Genomic DNA, 26,535 nt, shown 5'->3' with positions numbered 1-26,535 from the left:
TAAGATAGAAGTAGGAAAGTTGTTTTCATTGCTAGGTGAGACTAGAACTAAGGGACATTGCCTCAAGATTCAGGGGAGAAGAATTAGGATGGAGATGAGGAGAAACTGTTTTTCCCAGAGAGTGGTGAATCTGTGGAATTTCCTGCCCAGGGAAGCAGTTGAGGCTTCTTCACTAAATATATTTAAGATACAGTTAGATAGATTTTTACATAGTAGGGGAATTGAGGGTTATGGAGAAAAGACAGGTAGATGGAGCTGAGTTAACGGACAGATCAGCCATGATGTTATTGAATGGTGGGGCAGGCTCGATGGGCCGAATGGCCTACTCCTGCTTTTATTTCTTGTGTTCTTATGTATGTCATCTGCTGAAGGCTAGCTCTGTGGCATTTAAGTCTGGCGATAATAAGTCTGGAGCAGAGACTATTATGCCTTCTGTAACTCTGCTTAGACTATTTGGATAGTAATTAGGTGGATTGAAATTTTTTTTGTTGTGATATAACAGTAGTTTTCTACAACGTCAATTGGTGGCACTGGTTTTGATTCATTGGGTTGGCATCTCATTTTTAAGTAAATCTTCTGGTACTCTTATATTGCCTTCTACTTTCCTTGTTAGACGACAGTCGGGCCCTTGGCTTGATGGCAATGATGGGATGAGGAGTATGAGGGTTACACTTTGCAGGAGAATATAACTGCTGCCATTGATTTGCCATATTTCTTGGCAGTGTCCATTATTAAGGACCTCCAGCACCTAGGGCATGCCCTTTTCTCACTGTTACCATTGAGTAGGAGGTACAGAAGCCTGAAGGCACAAACTCAGTGATTCAGGAACAGCTTCTTCCCCCTGCCATCCAATTCCTAAATGAACATTGAACCCGTGAACACTACCTTACTTTTTAAATATATATTATTTCAGCTTTTGCATGATTTTTAATCTATTTTAATCTATATGTATACTGTAATTGATTTACTTATTATTATTTATCTCTGTATTATGTATTGCAATGAATTGCTGCTAAGTTAACAAATTCACAACACATGCCGATGATAATAAACCTGATTCTGATTCTAATTTTCAGCTAAACACACAAAATGCTGGTGGAACGCAGCAAGCCAGACAGCATTGATAGGAAGAAGCACAGTCGACGTTTCGGGCCGAGGCCCTTCGTCAGGACTAACTGATTTTTTTCAGTTAGGCCTGAAGAAGGGTCTCGGCCCGAAACGCCGACTGTGCTTTTTCCTATGAACGCTGTCTGGCCTGTTGCGTTCCACCAGCATTTTGTGTGTGTTGCTTGAATTTCCAGCATCTGCAGATTTCCTCGTGTTTGCTAATTTTAGCTACTGTATTGGTTTTGAAGCCATTACTCTGCAACAATCCTTAATTGGTAGGGAAAAGTTCAAGTAGATTGGTTTTCTGAGCTCCTGCCACAGACCCAGTTTGGTGGTTGTTTGTCAAGACTCTGCCTGCTTGGGCAGTTGTGCCACTGAATCAGTCAGCAGTAAACTTTTGGAGACTCACCAAGAGTGTATTAAATGCCCTTGCTCCTCTCAATGCTTCTCACAAATGTATTTAATATATAGGATTTGTCACTAAGAGAAGACTGTAAGAATTGCATATACACTGGACGGAGAGGCTGGCAAATTATCTTCACTGAAGGACGTTTGTGAACTTAATGAATTTTTGGGACCCTCTGGTAATTTGATAATTCCTGACAGCTTTATTAGTTTGTTACAAGGACTCCCCCTTAATAATGATAATGTTCAGTTAGGTACAGAGAGAATCTATATTTATTGACAAGTACCATTATTGTCTCAACTAAAAAGCACATGAATTTACACAGCTGGATACCTGTGTGCACACCTACTAAGTTTCCCTGACCCTTCATGAAAGTTCACAGAATAGAAAAAGTAATACTCAGGAAAGTAGTGATCCCACTGTGATGTGGGGTCCACCATGTCAGCTATGGTTGGTCTCCAGAGAGTGGTTGCCACTTTGCATTTAAAGCTTCTTACTTTTAAACAATTCTTATTAGTTCAAATTGCAAACATGAGGAAATCTGCAGATGCTGGAATTTCAAGCAACACACACAAACAATGCTGGTGAATGCAGCAGGCCAGGCAGCATCTATAGGAAGAGGTACAATCGACATTTCGGGCCGAGACCCTTTGTCAGGACTAACTGAAAGAAGAGATAGTAAGAGATTTGAAAGTGGGAGGGGGAGGGGGAGATCCGAAATGACAGGAGAAGACAGGAGGGGGAGGGATGGAGCTAACAGCTGGAAAGTTGATTGGCAAAAGGGATGTGAGGCTGGAGAAGGGAGAGGATCATGGGACAGGAGGCCTAGGGAGAAAGCAAGGGGGAGGGGGAAAACCCAGAGGATTGGCAAGGGGTATAGTGAGAGGGACAGAGGGAGAAAAAGGAGAGAGAGGAAAAGAATGTTATTTATTTGTTAAATAAATAACGGATGGGGTACAAGGGGGAGGTGGGGCATTAACGGAAGTTAGAGAAGTCAACGTTCATGCCATCAGGTTGGAGGCTACCCAGACGGAATATAAGGTGTTGTTCCTCCAACCTGAGTGTGGCTTCATCTTGACAGTAGGAGGCCGTGGATAGACATATCAGAATGGGAATAGCACGTGTAATTAAAATGTGTGGCCACTGGGGGATCCTGCCCATCCTCTGGGCTTCCCCCCTCCCCCTTTCTCTCTCTCTAGGCCTCCCGTCCCATGATCCTCTCCCTTCTCCAGCCTCGTATCCCTTTTGCCAATCAACTTTCCAGCTCTTGGCTCCATCTCTCCCCCTCCTGTCTTCTCCTATCATTTCCGATCTCCCCCTCCCCCTCTCACTTTCAAATCTCTTACCATCTCTTCTTTTAGTTAGTCCTGACAAAGGGTCTCCGCCTGAAACGTTGACTGTACCTCTTCCTATGGATGCTGCCTGGCCTGCTGCGTTCCACCAGCATTTTTTTATGTGTGTTGCTTATTAGTTCAAATGTTGCCTTGCAATCTTGTTGGCTGCAGGTCATCTGACTGAACTTTGTCACGTTATTGGCCCTGGGCCAAGTCAGTATTCATTTATTTCCACAAGTGACAACTGATAACTTATGGCTCTTTGTTCTATGGCATTCTGACAGGCTGCATCACCGTCTGGTATTCAGCAATTCAGGAACAGCTTCTTCCCCTCTGCCATCTGATTCTTAAATGAACCTGTGAACACTATCTCACTTTTTAAATATATATATATTTTTTGCATGATTTTTGATCTATTCAGTTTACTTCTACTGTAATTCATTTACTTATTATTATTTTATTATATATTTTCCTCTATATTATGTATTGCAATTAATTGCTGCTGCTAAGTTATCAAATGTCACAACACATGCCAGTGATAATAAACCTGATTCTGGTAAATCAGTTACCATACCGGTAACCAGCTTCAAATCACTCAGGGTGGACACAGACACCACTATTCACAAATCTGTATGTTGAATCATACCAAAGAACCATCTCACAAATAACTTTATATTTGGAAATGATCTCTAGTCCAGCAGATTACCTGGAGCATCATTCTTTGTACTTTAAAATACTGATTCAATACTAAATCAACTATTTTAGCACCCTGCGGGACAGGGATTAGAGGCAGCAATGCCTACTACTGAGCTGAATTTTGTAGTCTTGCCTGTAGGGAAATAACTCCACATCTTTATGCTCATTAGCTTGGAAGGTCTACTGCTTCCATATGTTACCAGTTCACTCCTAACAGTGGACGTTGTACAATATATTGTTGCCTCTCTTCAATATTTTTATAAACCACTTTTGAAACTTCTCTATATCCATAACGTAATCGCATAAAATTGTTTTATGTTTTGTACATTAATCTGAGTTTATTGAATAATGATCAGTGCAGGAAACTTGGCTAACAATTTTGCATCTTTAGCTTTAGGGCATTAAAGCCAGTAATGACTCTTAATCCATTTAGTCACCAATTTAAGAAATTATTTATTTGAAACTGACTATTTGCCACTAGGATATATGATTAGCAGTTATGGCAATACTGTTTTCCCCTTTTTGAAGTTTTGGAGAAGTAAGCCACATTAATTTTGCCCTTTTGGCAATTGGGGTTATTTTTCTCAGCAAATTGAAGTTGAGCAGTGACCCATTGGTTATATTTCCTCAGTCTAAAACCTTGTGAATTACCGATGATTTTGCCAATAAAGATAAAATTACATTTGCAAGTTCACTGTCTCCTTGTATAGAAAAGTACAGCACAGAACTAGACCCTTTGGCTCATCTAGTATATGCCAAACCGTTTAAACTGCCTACTCCCATCAACCTGCAGCTGGACCATAGCCCTCCATACCCCTACCATCAATGTACCTATCTAAATTTCTCTTAAACATTGAAATTGAGGTTGCATGCATCATTTGTGCTAGAAGCTCGTTCCACACTATCATGACCCTCTGAGTGAAGAAGTTTCCCCTTATGTTCCCATTAAACTTTTCACCCTTCACCCGTAACCCATGACCTCTGGTTGTGCCCCCACCAAACCTCTGTGGAGAAAGCCTGCTTGCATTTACCCTACTAATACCTCTGATAGTTTGTATACCTCTATCAAATCTCCTCTCAGTCTTCTATTTTCAATGGAATAAAGTCCCAATCTATTCAATTTTTCCTTATAACTCAGGTCTTCCAGACTCGGCAACATCCTTGTGAATTTTCTCTGTATTCTTCCAGCCTTATTTTCACCTTTCCTGTAGGTAGGTGACCAAAACTGCACACAGTACTACAAATTAAGCCTCACCAATGTCTTGTACAACTTCAACATGGTATCCTATGTTATAGTTAATGAATTGTCTTTGGAAAATCAAGGGCAGTTTCATTCTTGAATATGCCATTTGGGATTTTCATTTAATTCACAATGAATTATAAAAACGGATCTATTACGCTTAATTATTTTGTATGGATTGTGTTCTAAACAAAACATTGTTTACAATTGTGAAACTTAATCAGCTTTAGACACTGACTTGTAAATGGTTTCTACAGAAGATTGTGTTTTGCTCTCATCTTTTTACACAGACTATGCCTGTTCATTCACTGTTCATTGTTCTGAATAAACAAAATTTACATATGGTAGATGCATGTAGAATAAGAGTTGTGTTGTATCTTTCCATCATTCTTGCCAACTATGTATGCCAATGACTTATAGCCATCTCCAAACAAACACCCATCTAATGAACTTTGGATCACATTCCCACTGTACGAACAACTCTGTAGCCTCCACCCATCAATGTTCCAATTCTCTGTCCTGTTTTGTCCAATATTTCCTAGTGGTGAATGGAGAAACCTCAGAGTGGGCACTTGTTGTAATGATAAAGAATTAAGCTGTTCTTTAAAAATGAATTTCAGATTTTAAAGATTTTTTCTGAGGATTATTAATTTTGTACTTTCAGTGTATGCTGGAAAAGGATGGAAGTTGGAATTTTGACATCTTTCTTTTTGACAGATTAACAAATGGTAAGTTAAGTGATTTTGCTCTTCACGAAAATTATGCCAGTCTTCAAATCTGACAAATTAGAATTTATTGATACATTTAGTTTAAAGATGAATTCTTGGTGGCTAGATCTTGAAATATATAATGTTTCCAATATACAGTTTTTTTTTCTAAAAATCAGACCAGAAAGGGGTTAAAGAAGTTGTTTGTGACTATGTATGTGCACCTATAACTAGTTAGGCCAAGGATCCACAGCTAATTTGTCATTTCATTTCAGAGCATAGAAGGATCAGTTAAGGGATTTATGTCTTGATTCAAAACCTACTAAAACAAGCCTGCATATTAAGACAATTGTAAGCATATTCCATAACATATTCCCCAAAATTCTGTTACAAGTACAGAATTCAGAAAATTGAAGAATCTGCCCCAGCCTCTCCACCTCTTCTCTTCAGTCATGTGCACAGATCGATACGTAAATAGCTAAATTAATAGCTGTGATCTCAGATTCAGCTTTCCCCAGGGTATCAGCATAGATTGTCCAGAATAAAACCAGCAGACTTAAATTTATAATACGTCTTCCATGAGCAAACGTGCAGGTAATTTTTCATTACTGGGGGTTATAATTCTATTGAAAGGTGAACTGTAGCTATCATGCAAATTTCTATTCTGACCATGGATGTGCACGGCAAAACTATTTCCTCTGGGCAATTTCCTTTAGTTGCATTTTTCAATTGCATTATCTGAAGTCAAGGATGACCTGAATTTTCTTGTTTCTGTAGAACGATGGTTCCCAACCTCTTATTCAAGTTTTTGCGATGTAATTTTGTCTAGTTAAAGATGTTACGATGGTGGTCAATAATCATTTACCGTACTATGTCTTAGTTTGGAGAAAATTAGAAGTTGAACCTTCGAACCTTTATTTGATTTTGAGAAAAGATGGGGCTCATTTGCTTGTTATTATCATTTGAGCTAATTGATAGATTTTTTCCACGATCTAATTGTAAATTTTTTGGTACATTTTCTTTTCTTGCTGGTGGTTTGATGTTTATTTTTAGAAGCCTTTTGTATGATGCCTGGCTCCGGGGTTGTACACCTAATGGGTTCTTTTTTCTCACTTTTTCTGTTTAGTAGGTTATTTTTGTTATCACTTTTTTTTCAATCTTTAAGATAATGTCTTTTTTGAGACATTGTAAGTGTTGTTACTTCAATGTACTTGTGTTATTTCTTTTGTATAATATAACAATAAAAAGATTTGAAAAGAAAGAATAATCATTTACTGTAAATAACATAGTAATTATGAAATAGTGATATGAAACTAAATTATTTGCATTGGATTAAATCTATTTATTGTAGCTTTAGTGGATTAAGATCTTTGAAAATACAACATGGCATTCTGCAACTTGCAAAGTTCATGGAAAAAATGTTTATTGAATGCACAGATTGCATATTATATCTATTTTTATGACATTTTATTAGCTTTTATCATCTTGGGTGGGAAATCTGGGCTATGATGTCATAAACAATTGAATAACAACTATTGTTGAAAGCTAATTACAATGTGTTTGGAATAGAGAGAGAGAGCCTGTGATATGTCAAATTACTGGGTAAACGAGTAGCCTTTGGGATACTGCAAGTCTGTCTTTATTGATGCTTTGCTTCACACTTGAGTGCTTGGTGAGGGCGCTGATGCTTTTTTTTGCTGGTGGGGGTCATTGCCTTGCTGCTGCTTGTGCGTGGGAGGAGGGAGCTGGTGGGGGGCTTTGGGTTCTAATGTTTAATTGTCATTCATTCTTTGGGGCACTCCCCTGTTTTCATGGATGTTTGCAAAGAAAAAAGTATTTCAGGATGTATGTTGTATACATTTCTCTGACATTAAATGTACATATTGAAACCTATTGAGTATTATTGTTCTATGCCGTGAAATTAACTATATATAGCAATGGACAGCAATTCTGTGGTGGAGCTTGCTATTGACTCCAATATTCCTTGACTTGCTCTCTTCTCCACAAGTACTCAACACTAACATGTTTTTCTTTAAATCTTTGGTAGTCTGAACTTTTCAAAGTAGTAATTTGCTGCAGTGACAAAACTTCTATTGGATAACTGACATTGGCTCTACATACAAAGTAAAACGTGATATGCAAGGGTAGCTATTGGATTCCTCGTTATCAAGGATTAAAATAAAAAGTCAGCTCTTGGTTTGTACTGAGTCAAGTGATCAGAGCTGAATAGTGGAAACATAATTGATTTCGATCTTGGCCTGGAGGTGGAAAAAAATTAATGTGTTTTTTTTCCCTGCTAGCTGTAGAATTTCTTGAATTGTGAGAGTGTGGATGTAAGGAGATCATTGAGTCAAGGTTTCATGCCCTTTGATTTTGTGCATGAGTTTCTTTGCTCAAAGGTTGAGATAATTTGATTAGCTGCTATTGACATAATTTTTTCTATTAAGAAGTCACAAAGTCTTGGATTTTGCTTTTTAAAGAGCGTTGCCCAGTGTGTTCTTCTACCTTAAACCATATCTTCCCTTTCCTGATCACATCCTTGGCAAACTCACTTTCTATGTGGCAGTCTTCCCTTGTGCCTTCGTTTCTATGTTGATATAACTCCAGATCATACAATTTCTCTTTCAACTAAAATTTACTGAAGTCATCAAGATATGTCTGTGCTCTTCTGTCCACTTCAACTATTGTCCTGTATTCATCTCTGATAATCATTTTGTTTAATCTTCCCTTCCCCTCAGATCCCTAAATTATTTCATCTCCCCTTTCCATCTGACTTCATTTTGTATGGTCACACAAATAAGGAGCAAGGGTCAGCCACTTGGTACCCAAAGCCTGCCGTGCTATTTTTAGCTGATCTGATTGTTGCTTCATCTTTGCATTTTCTTCTACCAGTGGTATTTTTCAACCCCTCCCTGCTTATCATGTTTCTATCTACCTCTACCTTTTATAATATTCAGATACTGTGCTTCCACTATCCTTTGAAGTTGCCTTGCTATAATGCACTATTTTCCTTAGTACTACTTTGACTTCTCTTTTTTTCTGTGGGATTGGCACAGTCAACAATGAGGTATGTTTGCTTTCTGGACCATCTGCTATCACTACCTGTCCTGGGTTAAACCTACTTGTGGTAGGAAAACCAATTGCTTCTGCAATGGTTTCCTTTAATGGGTGTGCACCTGCATTCCATCCTTGGATTACTGCCTCATTTGTTTGTTTACCTTGGTGATATTCATAATTTTTGCAATTTATTATCAAAGTACATATGTCAACATATGCAATGCTGAGATTAATTTTCTTGTGGGCATTCACAGTAAATATAAAGAAACAAACAAGAAGTTATAATAATAAATCAGTAATAAATATTGAGAACAAGAGTCGCGTCCTTGAAAATCGGTCCATAGGCCATAGGAATAGTTCAGTATTGGGGTGGTTGAAGTTTAGTGAAGTTATCCCCTCTGATTCAAAAGCCTGATAGTTGAGAGATAATGACTGTTCCTGAATCTGGTGTGAGTCTTGAGGCTTCTGCACTGCCTTCCTGATGGCAGCAGCGACAAGAGAGTATGGCTTGGATGGTGGTGGTCCTTGATGGACTGCTTTCCTGAGACAGCACTCCATGCAGATGTGCTCAGTGTTCTGTCTTTGGTACTGTATGTTGCTGTTTAATTGGTGTCTAAAGTTCAGTCCTATGCACTTTGCTCTTGCGTTTTAGGGGAGAAAGGTAAATTTATACAAAACGTTTGTGATGAATGAATTGAAAACATAAACAAAAGTAATATCTGAATGGAAAATGAGAAAATTTGCAGATGCTGGAAATCCAAACAGTCTACAGAAAATGCTGGAGGAACTCAACAGGCCAGGCAGCATCTATGGAAAGGAGTACAGTCGATGTTTCGGGCCGAGACCCTTCGGCAGGACTGGAGAAAAAATGCTGAGGAGTAGATTTAAAAGGTGGGGTGGAGGAAAGAGAAACACATGGTAATAGGTGAAACCTGAAAGGGGAGAGATGAAATAAAGAGCTGAGAAGTAGATTGGTGAAAGAGATGCAGGGTTGGGGAAGGGGGGAAGTCTGATAGAAGAGGGCTGAAGGCCATGGAAGAAAGAAAAAGGAGGAGACGCAGAGGGAGGTTATGGCAGGCAAGGAGATGAGGTGAAAGAGGGAAAAGGGAATGGGGACTGGGGAAAGAGAGGTGGGGGGGGGCATTATCAGAAGTTTGAGAAATCGATGTTCATGCCATCAGGTTGGAGGCTAACCAGACTGAATATAAGATGTTGTTCCTCCAACCTGAGTGTGGTGCCATCACGACAGTGGAGGAGGCCATGGATAGACATATGAGAATGGCAAGTGAAATTAAAATAGGTGACCACTGGGAGATGCCACATTCTCTGGTAGCTGGAGCTTAGGTGCTCTGTGAAGCAGTCTCCCAATCTCTGTCAGGTCTCACTGATATACAGGAGGCCACACTGGGAGCACGTCGCAGTATATGACCCCAACAGACTCACAGGTGAAGAGTCACCTCACCTGGAAGGGCTGTTTAGGACCCTGAGTGGTAGTGAAGGAAGTGGTGTAGGGGCAGATGTAGTACTTTTTCCACTTGCAAGGGTAAGTGCCAGGAGGGAGATCAGTGTAAAGGGACGAATGGGCGAGGGAGTCACATAGTGAGCGATCCCTGTGGAAAGCAGAAAGTTGCGGGGGGAGGGGGCGGGAAAATGTGCTTGGTGATGGGATATTGTTGGAGATGGTGGAAGTTGCGGAGAATTGTATGCTGGACGTGGAGGCTGGTGGGGTGGTAGGTGAGGACAAGAGGAACCCTATCCCTGGTAGGATGGCGGGAGGATAGGGTGAGAGCAGACATGCGTGAAATGGAAGAGGTGTGTTGAGGATAGCGTTGATGGTGGAGGAAGTGAAGCCCCTTTCTTTGAAGGAGGACATCTCCTTTGTTTTGGAATGAAAAGCCTCATCCTGAGAGCAGGTGTGGCAGAGACGAAGGAATCGAGAGAAGGGGATGGTATTTTTACATGTAATGGGGTGGTGTTTTTACATGTAATGGGGTGGGAGGAGGTATCTGTGAGAGTCCATGGGTTTGTAATAGATATCAGTAGATAAGCTGTCTCCAGAGGTAGAGACAGAGAGATTGAGAATGGGGAGGGAGATGTCAGAAATGGACCAGGTAAATTTGAGGGTAAGGTAGAAATTGGAAGAAAGTGGATGAAGTCAACAATTTCAGCATGGTCGTAGGAAGCAGCAGCAATGCATTTGTCGATGTAGCGTAGAAAAATTGCTGGAGATATATGAATAGAATGTTCAAGTTGCATTTTTTTTGTTTTTAAGCTGCATTTTCTAAAGGCCTGATCTAGAAAAGGTTGATCTCTTCTATTCTTAATGCATTTTGAAGAGTATTCAGGATTTAGAACTAAGTTACACAGATTTTAGCCATAGCCATATACTAAAATAAATAGTTTGATTTTTCTATTCATGCCTGATTTTTTTTCTTCTACACAAATTAATATCTACATATTAATTTTAAATATAAACTTCAAACATTTTGGAATAGAACTTTTTTGGAATCTGTATAGTGTTTTCCTGCGAACACACAAGATAACAGACCTTGCCTTTTGTAGTTTGGTTTGCAATGCAGGCCTGTCTTGCTGAGAGATCTTACTTCAATATCTTTATCTCTAGGAAGAGGTACAGTCGACGTTTCAGGCCGAGACCGTTCGTCAGGACTAATTGAAGGAAGAGTTAGTAAGAGATTTGAAAGGAGGAGGGGGAGATCCAAAATGATAGGAGAAGACAAGAGGGGGAGGGATGGAGCCAAGAGCTGGACAGGTGATTGGCAAAGGAGATATGAGAGGATCATGGGACAGGAGGTCTGGGGAGAAAGACAAGGGGAGGGGAGAACCCAGAGGATGGTACTCTGGATTCCACCCCTCCTTGTCTTTCTCCCTGGACCTCCTGTCCCATGATCCTCTCATATCCCCTTTGCCAATCACCTGTCCAGCTCTTGGCTCCTTCCCTCCCCCTCCTGTCTTCTCCTATCATTTTGGATCGCCCTCTCCCCCTCCCCCTCCCACTTTCAAATCTCTTACTAACTCTTCCTTCAGTTAGTCCTGACGAAGGGTCTCAGCCTGAAACGTCGACTGTACCTCTTCCTAGAGTCGCTGCCTGTCCTGCTACGTTCACCAGCAACTTTGATGTGTGTTGCTTGAATTTCCAGCATCTGCAGAATTCTTGTTGTTTTCAATATCTTTAGCTGTGGAGTGGTTAATTATTATCATTCAGATTTTAAGTTATTTTGATTTTACAATAGAGACAGCTGATTTAGCTTCAATGTAGTTTTAATTGGCCTAGATTTTGCTTTATTGTCTTTATAATGGTTTTAATGCAGCATTGTAGATAATCTTAACACTTATAGCAAAAGTCTCTGAAAGATCAAGATTTTCAATTGCGAAGTTCACAATGGTATTCTTGGTTTTCCTTGTGTAACGTAATGCCATGTAGTACATTAGTGGCACACTTATCTATCTTCTGCAAGTTGCAGCAGCTGCCACTTGGTCTCACAGCTGCGATATCAGCAGCTGTATTTACTACAGTCACCAATGAAAGGATTATGTGAATACAATTAGCATTCACACAGCTACAGGGGAGTGAGGCCAGAAAGTAAATGGATACAGTGAAAAGGAGGTAGTGGTTTGTGGGGAGAGGGGTGGGGGTTTAGAGATTTGGACACGTTTGTTGAAGAACAGTTGCCTGCAGGGGAGGCTGTACTTGTGGCTGAGTGCCAGGCCTAGCCAGGCCTCTTGGTTGTAGGAGTAACACTAAAGGAGTGCAATCTATATAGGCCTGCATTTTTGCAGGGAAGCCCTATCTAACCACGTGTGAACCTCTATTTCAGGTTGCAGCAGGTCACAGTCTCAGTAAGAGTAAAGAATGTGGTTTGAGTGTAGCTCTTTTAATAGCACAACTGTAGGGAAAGCAAGATTAGTAAGGCGTAGACATGAGGAAATCTGCAGATGCTGGAAATTCAAGCGACACACACAAAAAATGCTGGTGAACGCAGCAGGCCAGGCAGCATCTATAGGAAGAGGTACAGTCAATGTTTTGGGCCGGGACCCTTTATCAGGACTAACTGAAAGAAGAGATGATAAGAGATTTGAAAGTGGGAGGGGGAGATCAGAAATGATAGGAGAAGACAGGAGGGGAGGGGTGGATCTAAGAGCTGGAAAGTTGATTGGCAAAAGGGATACCAGGCTGGAGAAGGGAGAGGATCATGGGACGGGAAGCCTGGGGAGAAAGAGAAAGGGGAGGGGAGCCCAGAGGGTGGAGAGCAGGCAAGGAGTTATAGTGAGAGGGACAGAGGAAGAAAAAAGAGAGAGAGAAAAACAGGGGAATATAAAAACTATATAAAAATATTGATTGATTGATTGAATCAATCAATCAATAAATAAATGAATAAATGAATAAATAAAGAAAGAAAGAAAGGATGGGGTGTGATGGTGGGGTGACTCAGAATAGGGTTCCCCTCGTCCTAACCTACCACCCCACCAGCCTCCGGGTCCAACATATAATTCTCCGTAACTTCCGCCACCTCCAACGGGATCCCACCACCAAGCACATCTTCCCCCCCCCCTTCTGATTTCCGCAGGGATCGCTCCCTACGCGACTCGCTTGTCCATTCGTCCCCCTCCCATCCTTTCCACTCATCTCCCTCCTGGCGCTTATCCTTGTAAGCGGAACAAGTACTACACATGCCCTTACACTTCCTCCCTCACCACCATTCAGGGCCTCAGACAGTCCTTCCAGGTGAGGTGGCACTTCACCTGTGTGTTGGCTGGGGTGATGTACTGCATCCGGTGCTCCCAGTGCGGCCTTCCATATATTGGCGAGACCCGACGCAGGCTGGGAGACTGTTTCGCTGAACACCAACGCTCTGTCCGCCAGGGAAAGCAAGGCCACACATTTTAATTCCACGTCCCATTCCCATTCTGATATGTCTATCCACGGCCTCCTCTACTGTCAAGATGAAGCCACACTCAGGTTGGAGGAACAACACCTTATATTCTGTCTGGGTAGCCTCCAACCTGATGGCATGAATATTGACTTCTCTAACTTCAGTTAATTCCCCTCCTCCCCTTCACACCCATCCCTTATTTATTTATTTAATGTATTATATATATATATATTTCCCACCCTTTTCTTTCTCTCTTTTTTCTCCCTCTGTCCCTCTCACTATAACTCCTTGCCTGCTCTCCACCCTCCGGGCTCCCCTCCCCCCGTTTCTTTCTCCCCAGGCCTCCTGTCCCATGATCCTCTCCCTTCTCCAGCCTGGTATCCCTTTTGCCAATCAACTTTCCAGCTCTTAGATCCACCCCTCCCCTCCTGTCTTCTCCTATCATTTCTGTTCTCCCCCTCCCCCTCCCACTTTCAAGCTTTACTATCTCTTCTTTCAGTTAGTCCTGACGAAGGGTCCCGGCCCGAAATGTTGACTGTACCTCTTCCTATAGATGCTGCCTGGCCTGCTGCGTTTACTAGCACTTTTTGTGTGTGTTGTTATTAGTAAGATGTGATTGTTCTGTGAGTAAATGTTTTAAAGGCTAATGAGGTTATATCATGTGGAAGATGAATTTCGCAAATTGAACTGGGGGAGTCTAGAATGGAAGAAAAATGCTAGGGCAAGCAAAGATCTCACAAAAAAAGTCTGGAGTTGCTCCATGTTCTAAAAGTCTGGAGTAGAATTTCCTGACTGGCATTGATACATCCAAGAGATTGGTGTCTTTCGCCATTTTCACCTACGTAGCCTTGAAATAGTGTTAAGCAGTTTACAGATTAATTTCTGCTGCCTATCCCCAAGCTAGATGACCAACATATCCTTCTTGCTTTGTCCCTATGTTTAAGGGTTTGGCTAGACACCCTGCTGAAAGGAAAGCATTGCTATTAAGGTATCTGATTGAAAGCTTATAGTCAGGGTGTATCTGAACTGCTAGGAGTTAGCAATCCAATGAAATTGAAAAATACTTCAACGGACTGGCTATTCAGTGGCTAATGTGCACTGGAATGGATTTGATATGTGTACATCAGCCTTCTATAATCAAGAAGTTCTCTTAAGCATGGTGTATTTCAAAGGTAATCTATTAATTCAATAGATTTATTTATTATTTATTATCAAAGTATACAACACTGAAATTCTTCTCCATAAAGCCACAAACAAAGAAAGAAAAGAACAGCAGCATGATCATCGATCCCTGAATCCCTCCTCATTGCACGAAAAACAAAAACAGAACAGACACATCAACCGCCCCTGCAATACTCCTCCCCTGCACACAAAAAAATGAAAAGTTGATAGTCCAATCCATATCCAAAATGTAGAAAACCTGAGTAATATTATCCATTATCCAGGAACAGCGACAGGCCTTTCCCTCTCCGTAGAAGAGTGATGCCATCAGCAATCAAAAGGCAGTCTCCCCTCTCCATGGCAGAGTGTTTTTCTCCCCCCGTCCCCGCAAGCAGTCAAAAGTTAGTCTCCCCTCTTAGTAGCAGGGTGATCTGTAATCATAAGGCATTATCAAATCAGTTCAGGCTTGATACAGAACAATTTTCAAAGCTTACTGCATAAAAGTTTGCATCCAGTGCTATCAGTATTTGTGTGCGAGCTTCTGAAGGTTCTCACGTTACATTACATTATTGCTGTTTGAACTGGTATTGCTGGAGGCACTCTGCAGATCAAGGAGCACCCCTGGGAAATGAACAGTCAACATTTCATGGCACAGATCCTTCAAAGTGAGAAACAAACATGTTTTAAATTGTGGAGAGTAGGAGGGGTGGAGAGAAGAGGGTGTGACAGGATGCTTAACAGGGTGCAAGCCAAACTTGTTTAAATAATAATTTCTTTTCAAAACCAGTAATTAGAACTGAGAGTAAAAAAAACAAAAACAAAGGTTTAGCCACAAATGAAGAGACCTGATGATAAAAGTATGGTTAGCTGAAATAGTTAAATTCAGTATGTCCTAAGGACTGCAACGTGTCCAGGTAAAAGAAGAGCTGCATCCTTAAACAAAGTGGGAGGCAGAATAGAAAGCGATCAGAGTGGGACGGAGGATTAATTTGATAGGTGAGTTGAAGCTCAGGTGTCTGAGTTTCAAAAAGAATGGAGTTTTTGTTCTGAGTTCAGATTGTGTGAACTAAATAGAAAAACTTGAAATTGCAAGAAGTGTGAATCAGTTGCTACTTCACCCTGTTTGGACCTTTGGTGGGTGGTGGGACAGAAAGGGATAAAAGAGCAGGTGTTGTATCTTGCATGGTTACATGGAAACATAATGTGAGAAGGAGTTGGTAGGAGAGATGGAAGAGTGAGACGGGAAGTCCTCCAGGATTTTGAGAGGGGAGAAGATGCATCTAATATGGAATCTTGATGAAGATGACGTAAGTTAGAGGATGATCCAGTTAATGTGAAAGGCTTGGGGTTGGAAGGTGAGAGCAGGAAAAATCCTGTCGCTGTTCTAATTTGGAGGAGAAGGGATGCGATTAAATATGTAGGAAGTAGAGGAGATGCACTTCAGAGCCCTGTCAACAGTGGTAGAGGGGAAAGCATTTCAAGATACTGGTTTGGTAAGTCTTACCTTATCTGGGTTTTTGAAATGTTGCTGATAAAGAAACTGGGATAATGGAGTAGTCCTTGCACTCAGGAGAGTATAGCCTAGGTGAGGGACTTGAGTGCTTATATTGAATATTGGTAGCTATCCTGCCCCCTAAGATGGAGATCAAGGTGTCTAGATAAGGAAAAATCAAATGTGCCCCATTTGTAATTGGCAGCAAAGGTAATGGAGGCGTGCAAAAGGATTTCACTTATCTCTTTCCTGAATCCTCCAACTACAATGTTGATTTCCTTTGTGAATATCAATGAAAAGTATTCATTTAGGTCTGTGCCTATACCTTCTGGTTCCTTGTGCAGGTTGCCCAGTTCTGTTTTCCTGGTTATTCTTTTGCCCTTGATATACTTAAAAGCCACTTCAAAATTGCCTTAATCCTGTTTGAAATGTTTTGTGACCCGTCTTTGCCCTGCTTATTTCCTTTGTAAGTACTTCCCTACACTTTTTCTAACCTTGATGAACCTCCCCCTTCTTTGGACCTGGTAGGCATTATCTACATAAACTCTGCAGAACACAGTGCAAATAGAAAACAGATGCATGGATCCTACATAGACTTTAGCAAGGGTGTTCACAAGGACCCATATGGTTGTGTGGTCTAGAAGGTTTGATCACATGGGATCATGGGTGAGCCAGCCAGGTAGATGTAAAATTGGCTTGGTGGAAGAAGTCTGAGTATGCTAATAGAAGGTTGTATTTATTTATATATTTATATATTTATTTTGCAAACTGGCAGAATGATGTTTGTCATGTATCTGAATCTGAATTAGAATGTAGATGACATTAAGCTTGCACCAAAATAGGGCTAGTGGACAGTGAAGGAAACTGTCTAAGGCAGTTAAACTGTCTAAGACAAGACATTGATCAACTGGGAAAATGGGCAAAGGAATGGCAGATGAAATTTAATTTGAAGTGACGCTGAACCTAGCAGGACATGCACAGTGAATAGCAGAGCTCTGGGTAGTGGTGTTGAACAGAAAGACCTAGGAGATAATGCATAGTTCTCGAAAGTGGTAACCAAGAAAGTTAGGGTAATGAAGAAGGCATATGGTATGCTTGCCTTCATCAGTCATGATTTTGAATACAAAAGTTTAAAAAGTCATGTTACAATCATTTTGGAGTATTTTATGCAGTTCAGCTCACCACATGATTTGATTAAGCAAGAGAGGGTTTAGAAAAGATTAACGAGGATGTTGCCTGGATTGGAGGGCTTGAATTATCAGGAAACATTGGATAGGCTGAATCTATACTCTCTGGAACGAAGAGGCTGAGAAATAACATGATTGAAGTATATAAAATCATGAGAGGCAGGTAGGATAGATAGCCAGAGTTTGTTTCCATGGTAGAAGTATCTAAAATTAGAGGAGATAGTTTAAGATGAGAGTGATGTCTTAAGAGGGAGTCTGAGGGTTCAATTTTTCACACAGTAGTTGATAGCTGGAGTGAGTTGTCAGAGGAGGTGGTGGAGACAGAGACAGCAACAACATTTAAAAGACATCTAGATTGGTACTTGAATGCAAAAGGCATAGAGGGATATGTAATTAATGCAGGTAAGTGAGATTGTTATAAGTAGGAACCCTTTCTATGCTGTTCAGCTATATGCTGCTTCCTTTTCTCTATTCATCCAACCTGCCACGGAGTTACCCGTACCTGTTTTTGGCTTTCATGCTTACAGGAATATTTTGGCCCTGAACTCTCATTATTTTTCTTTGAATGATTCCCACTATCAGATGTAGAGCAAGTTAAGATTTTTATTCCTGATCCATCCATTCTGTATTTACTTTTAAATGCGAGTATACAGTTGTGGTTACCATTTCCAAAATGCTCCCCCACTGATAAACTATCACTGATGCTCCCCCTACTTGACAGGCTACACTTCAGAATTAAGGTTCCCAAGGAACAGAAAAGGCATTTTAGTACTGCTTTAGAATTATTAAATGCCCAAAGTAATTTATGTTTTTTAGTTTTTTGTTAATACCTGAATAAACATTGAATATCCTGAAAGGACACAATCTGAGAATGAAAATAATTTGTATCATACAAATGGAAATGTTCCCTTGTTAAAAGTGTGAAATTTATTCCAGATTCAGTTGTCAAGGCCTTCTTTTAGCATGGAAAATTAAAAATTGAAAAACATTATAGATTGAAAAAAACTTCAATTCTTTTAATGCATTGTCATGAAGTTGGATTCATGAAAAACATTCATGTTGTAGGTGTCACACAGGAGAATTAACAAAAGATTGTTTTAACAGTTGCCATGAAATAGCATAATTTGATTGTGCTGTTATATACATTGGGGGAGGAGGGGAGGAAAGAGGTATGGTATTGATAAGTGCCAGAGGGTTTTTACCAATTCAGAGCTGAAGAATGCAAAACTGTTTGTGAAAGTAGCTCAAGTGCATCATTGCACTTTTTTCTATTACTTTGGACCAAATTTTCTAGGAATTCAAGACTTGATTTATCTGGTTTTATTTCTTTCGAATTTAAGTTACTGTTTTTTTTCAAAATGCAGATCTTTAGCATTGAAATTATGGAAAATAAGACCATAAGTGGTAACTTTTAATTGAGAACTAAAAATGCTTGAATTTGATATTTTTCTTAGAAATTTAAATGTACAAAGTGAAATGAGTGTCAAGTAATTACAAAGTTTTTTTTATACTCGCAGGAAATAGTCTGATTACTTTGACCTTCCACTTATTTAAATACCATGGACTTACGGAACATTTCAGCTTAGATTTGATAAAACTGCGTCGATTTTTAGGTAAGTAACCTTTGTTTTACCAGATGTCTTTTCTATATCTTTCTATTTGATAACTATGTGACATATTAGAATATTAGATATGTACAGCATTGAAGGCCATTTAATCCATTGTCTATCCCTGCTCTAGAAATCAGCACACGATTAAACAAGAGGGGATTTAGAAAAGATTAACAAGGATGTTGCCTGGTTTGGAGGGTTTGAATTATCAGGAAGCATTGGATAGGCTTGGTCTATGCTTGCTGGAGGGAATGTCAAATCCCATTTTCTTGACCTTTCCCAACAATCTTGCAAGTCATTCTATCTCTTACAGGAAGAGTTCTGGGTCATAATTTCTGCATTTAAAAAAAAACTATTTCTCACATTTCATTATTTATTTTCTAAAGTTTTCAACTAATACCATTTGGTCCTTGAATCATCTACTAATATTTCTCTTCTGAATCCTGTGTAAAGTAGTCATGATCTTGAATAAGACCATAAGATATAGACTATTTGGCCCATTGAGTCTGCCCCATTATTCAATCATGGTCTGATCCAATCCTTCCCTGCCTTCTCCCCATACCCTTTGATGCCCTGGCTAATCAAGAACCTAGCTATCTCTGCCTTAAATACACCCAGTGACTTGGCCTCTACAGCTGCTTGTGGCAACAAATTCCACAGATATACCACATCTGACTAAAGTAATTTCTCCGCATCTCTGTTCTAAATGGATGTCCTTCAATCCTGAAGTCGTACCCTCTTGTCCTAGACTCCCCATCCATGGGAAATAACTTTGCCATATCTAATCTGTTCAGGCCTTTTAACATTTGGAATGCTTCTATGAGATCCGCCCCCCCCCCCTCTCCTGAACTCCAGGGAATACAGCCCAAGAGCTGCCAGACGTTCCTCATAGAGTAAAGCTTTCATTCCTGGAATCATTTGTGTGAATCTTCTCTGAACCCTCTCCAGTGTCAGTAAATAAGCAGCCAAAAACTGCACACAGTATTCCAAGTGTGGTCTCACGAGTGCCTTACAGAGCCTCAACATCACATCCCTGCCCTTGTATTCTATACCTCTAGAAATGAATAGTAATATTGCATTTGCCTTCTGCACCACCGACTCAATCTGGAGGTTAACCTTTAGGGTATCCTATACAAGGACTCCCAAGTCTCTTTGCATCTTTGCATTTTGAATTCTCTCCCCATCTAAATAATAGTCTGCCCATTTATTTCTTTCACCAAAGTGCATGACCATACACTTTCCAACATTGTATTTCACTTGCCACTTCTTGTTTCCCCAACAGTACCCAATCCTCCACCTATCTTTGTATCTTTGGCAAATTTAGCCACAGATCTATTAATCCCATAGTCCAAATCATTGACATACATCGTAAAAAGCAGCAGTCCCAACACCAACCCCTGTGGAACTCTGTTGGTAACCGGCAGCCAGCCAGAATAGGATCCCTTTATTCCCACCTTCTGTTTTCTGCTGATCAGCCAATGCTCCACCCATGCTAGTAACTTCCCTGTAATTCCATGGGCTCTTATTTTGCTAAGCAGCCTCATGTGCAGCATCTTGTCAAAGGCCTTCTGAAATACCAAGTACAACACATCTACTACATCTCCTTTGTCTACCCTGCTTGTAAGTTCCTCAAAAAATTACAGTAGGTTAGTCAGGCAGGATTTCCCTTTCGGGAAACCATGCTGGCTTAGGCCTATCTTGTCATGTTCCTCCAGGTATTCCGTAATCTCATCCCTAATAATCTATTCTAACAACTTCCCAACCACTGGTCTATAGTTTCCTTTCTGCTGCCTCCCACCCTTCTTAAATAGTGGAGTAACATTTGCAATTTTCCATTCATCTGGTACAATGCCAGAATCTATCGATTCTTGAAACATAATTGTCAATGCCTCAGCAACCTCTCCAGCTACTTCCTTCAGAACCTGAGGGTGCATTCCATCAGGTCCAAGAGATTTATCCACCCTCAGACCATTAAGCTTCCTGAGCACCTTCTCAGTCGTAATTTTCACTGCACATACTTCACTTCCCTGACACTCTTGAATGTCTGGTATACTGCGGGTTTCTTCCACCATGAAGACTGATGCAAAATGCGCATTCAGTTCCTCTGCGATCTCTGCATGTCTCATTACAATATCTCCAGTGTCATTTTCTATTGGTCCCATATCTACCCTCGACCCTTTTACCCTTTATATATTTAAAAAAGCTTTTAATACCACCTTTGATTATTAGTCGCCAACTTCTTTTCGTAACACTGGACAACAAATTTTTGCGAAAGTATTGCTCCCTCAGAATTTTTTTTTGTTTATGACAGCTTGCTTGAAGATGAGCACAAATATGATTTCAGACTGCTTGTATCACGTAGGAATTTGGAGAAACAACAAATTAACTTTTATTGAATATAATGTGTTTAATTGCATAATGGTGCTGATGCTTTGCAGTAGTCCAACTAAGTTAAAAATATTTTAATGATTTTCATTTGTACTCAGTGTCTGAGGCTTCTCGCTTAAGTGTCCAACAATAATTCGCCAGTGTTGATGGATTCCAGTTGCCCTGGTATCTTTTCTCCATGACCGCAATGTCCTGTTGAAACCTATCACCATGCTTGTCACTAACAGCACCAAGATTTGCAGGGAAGAAGTCTAAATGGGAATGCAGAAAATGAATCTTTAGTGACATGTTGCATTTCATGGTTTTATATGCTTGAAGCATGCTTTCAACCAGCTGCATGTAGTTTGGTGCTTTGTAGATGCCGAGAAAAATTTGAACAACTTCCTTGAATGCCTTCCATGTGATTTTCTCTGGACCTACTAGAAATTCTTCAAGTTGCCTGTCATTGATGACCTGTTTGATTTGTGGACCAACAAAAATGCTTTCCTTAATCTTGGCATCAGTTATTCTGGGAAGCATCTGTCTCAAATATCAAAATCCTTCATAGAAATTTTTGTGCCTAGTGATAGCAAATTCCACCCTTACAGTCCTGAACCCAATAATTATTACTAAAACCTGTCCTGCCATGCGGCAACCACGCCGCCCAAGTATGCCCAAGCTTGCCTGGACAAGATAGGAAACTTTCCAGCTTACATTGTAGGCAACATTTTAATTGACTTGAATTATGAATTGAAATAATAAACATAGGTTTATTAAAAAATGGTGATGTTAGGGAAATTTCATGGTGATTTTCCTGATCAGTAGCCCAAAATTCATAAGATACACCTAAAGGTATTCAGGAAGCAAAATCTTTGTTGTCCAGTGTAATTCATCCTTTTCTTCCTAACGGCCGCCTTAGTTTTCTTCTGCAAGTTTTTAAAAGCTTCCCAATCCTCTATTTTCCCACTAGCCTTGACTTCCTTTTATGCCCTCTCTTTTGCTTTTATTTTGGTTCTGATTTCACTTGTCAGTCACGGTAGTGTCCTCTTCCATTCGAAAATTTCTTCTTATTTGGAATATATCTGTCTTGCACTTCCCTCATTTTTCGCAGAAATTCCAGCCGTTGCTGCTCTGCTGTCCTTCCTGCTAGTGTCCCTTTCCAGTCAACCTTGGCCAGTTGCTCTCTCATGCCATTGTAACTTCCTTTATTCCACTGAAATATCGACACCTTAGAATTTAGTTTCTCCTTCTCAAATTTCAAAGCGAACTGGATCATGTTGCGATCACTGTTCCCTAAGGGTTCCTTAACCTTAAGCTCTCTTATCACCACTGGATCATTGCACAACACCAAATCCAGCACAGCCAATCCCCTAGTAGGCTCAACAAGCTTTTCTAAAAAGCCATCCCTTAGATATACTACAAATTTTCTTTCTGGAGATCCAGTACTGACCTGGTTTTCCCAATCCATTTTCATGTTAAAATCCCAAACGATTATCATGACATTGCCCTTCTGACACACCTTTCCTATACCCTGCTGTAATTTGTAATCCACATCCCGGCTGCTGTTTGGAGGCATGTATACAACTGCCATTAGGGTCCTTTCACCCTTACCATTTCTTGACCCAACCCGTGGAGACTCTACACCTTCTGATCCTATGTCATCCTTTCTAATGATTTAATATTATGTCTTATACACAGGGCCACACCGCCCCCTCTGCCTACTAACCTATCTTTCTGATACACCGTATATCCTTGGATGTCCAGCTCCCAATGGCAGCCATCCTTTAGCCAAGTTTCAGAGATGGCCACAACGTCATACTTGCCAATCTGTAGCTGAATTTCAAGATGGTCCATTTTATTTCTTATGCTGCATGCATTCAAATATAACACTTTCAGTCTAGTATTTGTTGCTTTTTGTTTTAACTGCACCATGCCTCTTTTGCCCTGTAACTCATCCCACTGGCTGTGATTATGCCTCATCTCCTGCCTGTCCTTTCTATCATCTCTGTTGCCCGCTATCTTTGATTTATTTCTGTTTTCCCCTTCCTCAGACTTATCACTCTGGTTCCCATCCCCTTGCCAAATTAGTTTAAACCCTCCCTAACAGCTCTATTAAACCTGCCTGCTAGGATATTAGACCCCTTTGGGTTCAGGTGTAACCCATCTTTTTTGTGTAGGTCGTACCTCCCCCAGAAGAACCCCAGTGATCCAGGACTCTGAAGCCCTGCCCCCTACACCAGTCTCTCAGCCACACATTAATATGCCTGATTATGTTATTCTTGCGCTCGTTAGCGTGTGGCACAGGCATTACCTGGAGGTCTTGCTTTCAGCTTCCTACCTAACTCCCTGAATTCTCTTTCAGGACCTCCTCCCTTTTTCTACCTATGTCATTGGTACCAAAGTGTACCAAGACTTCTGGCTGTTCACCCTCTCCCTTCAGAATACTCTGTATCTGATCCGAAACATCCCGTACCCTGGCACCTGGGAGGCAACACACCATGTGGGTATCTCTATCAGGCTGACAGAACCTCCCGTTTGTTCCCCTCATTATGGAATCCCCTATGACTACTGCATTCCTCATCTTCCTCTTTCCTTCTGCACCATGGACCCAGGCTCAGTGCCAGAGACCCAATCGTCGTGGTCGTCCTTTGTCAGGTCACACCTCTCTACAGCATCCAAAACGAGATGATGATTACTGATGGGGATGGCCACAGGGGTGCTCTCTACTGTCTGAGCTCTTCCCTTCCCTGACAGTCACCCACTCCTGCAGCCTCGGGGTGACAAACTCCCTGTAGCTCCTATCTCCCTCCTGCTTATCTTCCCTAATACCTCTGTTCTATCTCTTAAAATTAGGTGACAAGAATTGGATGCATTAGCCTAGTTGTGATCTGACCAGTCAGTGCTGTATACATGTTTAACATATCCTCCATTCTTTTGCACTCCGTGGCTCTGTTTACAAGTCCTGAGATCCCAATGGTTTTTTAAATGTTCTTTGCTGTTCAGCTTTAGGGATGCATGTTCATAAGTATTTTACTCATTTTTTTTGCTGATAAACCCTTTGGAACTCTCCCATTTCTGTTTTTTTCTCTCTTCCCTACTTTGTCATCCAAAATGAATCGTAATTACGCTTCTGTATATTAAATATCTTCTGCCATATGCCTGCCCATTCTATGTCCTCTTGCTCACTATTTCTAACATTTACCCTTTATCACATTTCCAAGTTGTGTCCCATCTGAACATTTGGATATTTTACCTAGGCACACATGCTTGTAATTTCTTGATATCTGAAAAAAAAACATGGTATTAGTACCATTTGGATCACTAGTAATTACTATTCTGCAGAGTTCATATAAAAAAAATTGACTTAATGCAAAATAAAACAAATTTTAATATGTTGTTACCTTCCCCTCATAATTTTTCTGCTCGATCTACTTTTGAAATTTTGTGGCAGTAAATTCTTCTTTGGTAAAGACTGGTTATTTAGTTTTCCAGGTACATCATCTGTTATCCTTTGAGCACTTCCTTATTCCAGATCCATCCCATCCCTATCTTACTGTCTGCATGCCACTGGAAGACATTTAGATTCTTTTTTTTACATTATTACATTCCCCTCTTAAGCCCTCTCTTTACCCATGTTATTTTCCTTTTCAATTTTGTCACTTTTCTCTATTCAATCTGGTATTTATTTAAACTACTTAGTACAAGCCCAAGTGGACCGCACCAGAGAAAAACTCTTAGGTCATTGGTCCTAGATCTGTTAAAATGCTTTGCATCGATCCTGAACAGGACCTATGTGCCTGGAATTTGTACCAGTATACAAGAACTTAAAACCTTTCATCTTGAGTTTAGGCATACATTGATATGCTTGTTCTTATTTTATTCCCACTGTATTGTGATATTTTAGTAATCCAAATATTGCACATGAAGTCCTTTTTGAATTTGCCAATGTTACAAAGGTTTTGATGTAAGTCATGATTTTCTTTGCCTCTAGTTATTGAATGTTCTGCACTGTTTCAATCCTGGTACCATGTCTGTCTAGCACTTTGAATCACCTCTGACTTGTATGATTTGAGTCAGAGGAACGGAATCTGAATATTTTTGTTCACTGAAAAGACTGAGGAATTAGATTACAGTTTTACTGGAATATAAAGAGCCAGGTAAACTAAGTTCAAACCTGGAGTTGTAAATTGGGATTTGGAGTAAGAGAAGGCTGCAGGATGGAGTGAACCTTAGAAGAGACTTAGAAATCAAAAATATTGAAGTCATTGTATTTATAATTTGGACACTAGTAGGTAAGGAGCACTTAAAATACCTCAAATGAAACCTCCAAGTGATGTGTTCTTGATGAATTATAGATGGTAGAGATGTGAAGATCAGAAGGCAAGGCACTGTGTAGGAGATGAATTTCTGAGGTGGAACGCAACTGTGATGATTTCAAATTGTTCCCTCTGGGAAATTTGATCAGCACTTCCAATAATGGATTGTGTTTGTGCTGATTATGTGATGTCAGTATCAAATTAGCATAGAATAACATAAAACCATAAGACATGGGAGCAGAAATAGGCCATTCAGCCCATTGAGCCTGCACCGCATTTTATCATGGCTGATGTATTATCCCTTTCAACCCCATTCTCCTGCCTTCTTGCCATAACCTTTGGGACCCTAATTAAGAACCTATCAACCTCCACTTTAAATGTATTGTACCTAATGACTTGGCATCCTCAGACGTCTGTGGCAATGAATTCCACAGATTCACCACCCTTTGGCTAAAGAAATTCCTCCTGTTTTCGGTTCTAAAGGGACATCCTTTTATTCTGTGGCTGCACCCTCTGATCCCAGACTCCCAAACTATAGGAAAGATCCTCTTCATATTCACTCTGCCTGTGCCTTTCAATATTTGATAGATTTCAATATGGTACCCCTCATTCTTCTAAACTTCAGTGAGTAGAGGTTCAGAGCCATCGAACATTCTTCATATATTAATCCTGCAATTGCTGGGATCATTCTTGTGAACCTTCTCTGGGCTATCTCCAATGCCAGCACATCCTTTCTTAGACAAAGATCACGATCAAGAGAAAATCTGCAGATGCTGGAAATCCAAGGAACACACACAAAATGTTGGAGGAACTCAGCAGGCCCAGGCAGCATCTATGGAAAAGATTATTGTCGGCGTTTCGAGACCCTTCATCAGGATGGAAAAAAGATGAGTCAGAGTAAGAAAGTTGGGGGGAGGAGGAAGAACTGCAAGGTGAAACTGGGGCGAGGGAAGGGTGAAGTCG

At 40.5% G+C, this 26,535-nt stretch overlaps 1 protein-coding gene across 2 annotated transcripts in view; it reads left to right on the top strand.

Annotated features, from left to right (window-relative positions):
• Positions 1-26,535, top strand: part of pde7a (phosphodiesterase 7A) — a 180,766-nt gene that overhangs the window by 99,021 nt on the left and 55,210 nt on the right. For both annotated transcript variants that reach the window (XM_063064360.1, XM_063064369.1), the window contains 2 exons: positions 5,448-5,511; positions 18,797-18,892. In XM_063064360.1, the coding sequence (XP_062920430.1) occupies positions 5,448-5,511; positions 18,797-18,892 (160 nt within the window). The remainder of the gene's footprint in view (positions 1-5,447; positions 5,512-18,796; positions 18,893-26,535) is intronic.

The sequence above is a fragment of the Mobula hypostoma genome, chromosome 1, assembly GCF_963921235.1.
Source record: "Mobula hypostoma chromosome 1, sMobHyp1.1, whole genome shotgun sequence".
Lineage (NCBI taxonomy): Eukaryota > Metazoa > Chordata > Chondrichthyes > Myliobatiformes > Myliobatidae > Mobula > Mobula hypostoma.
This window is presented reverse-complemented; position numbering and strand designations above follow the sequence as displayed.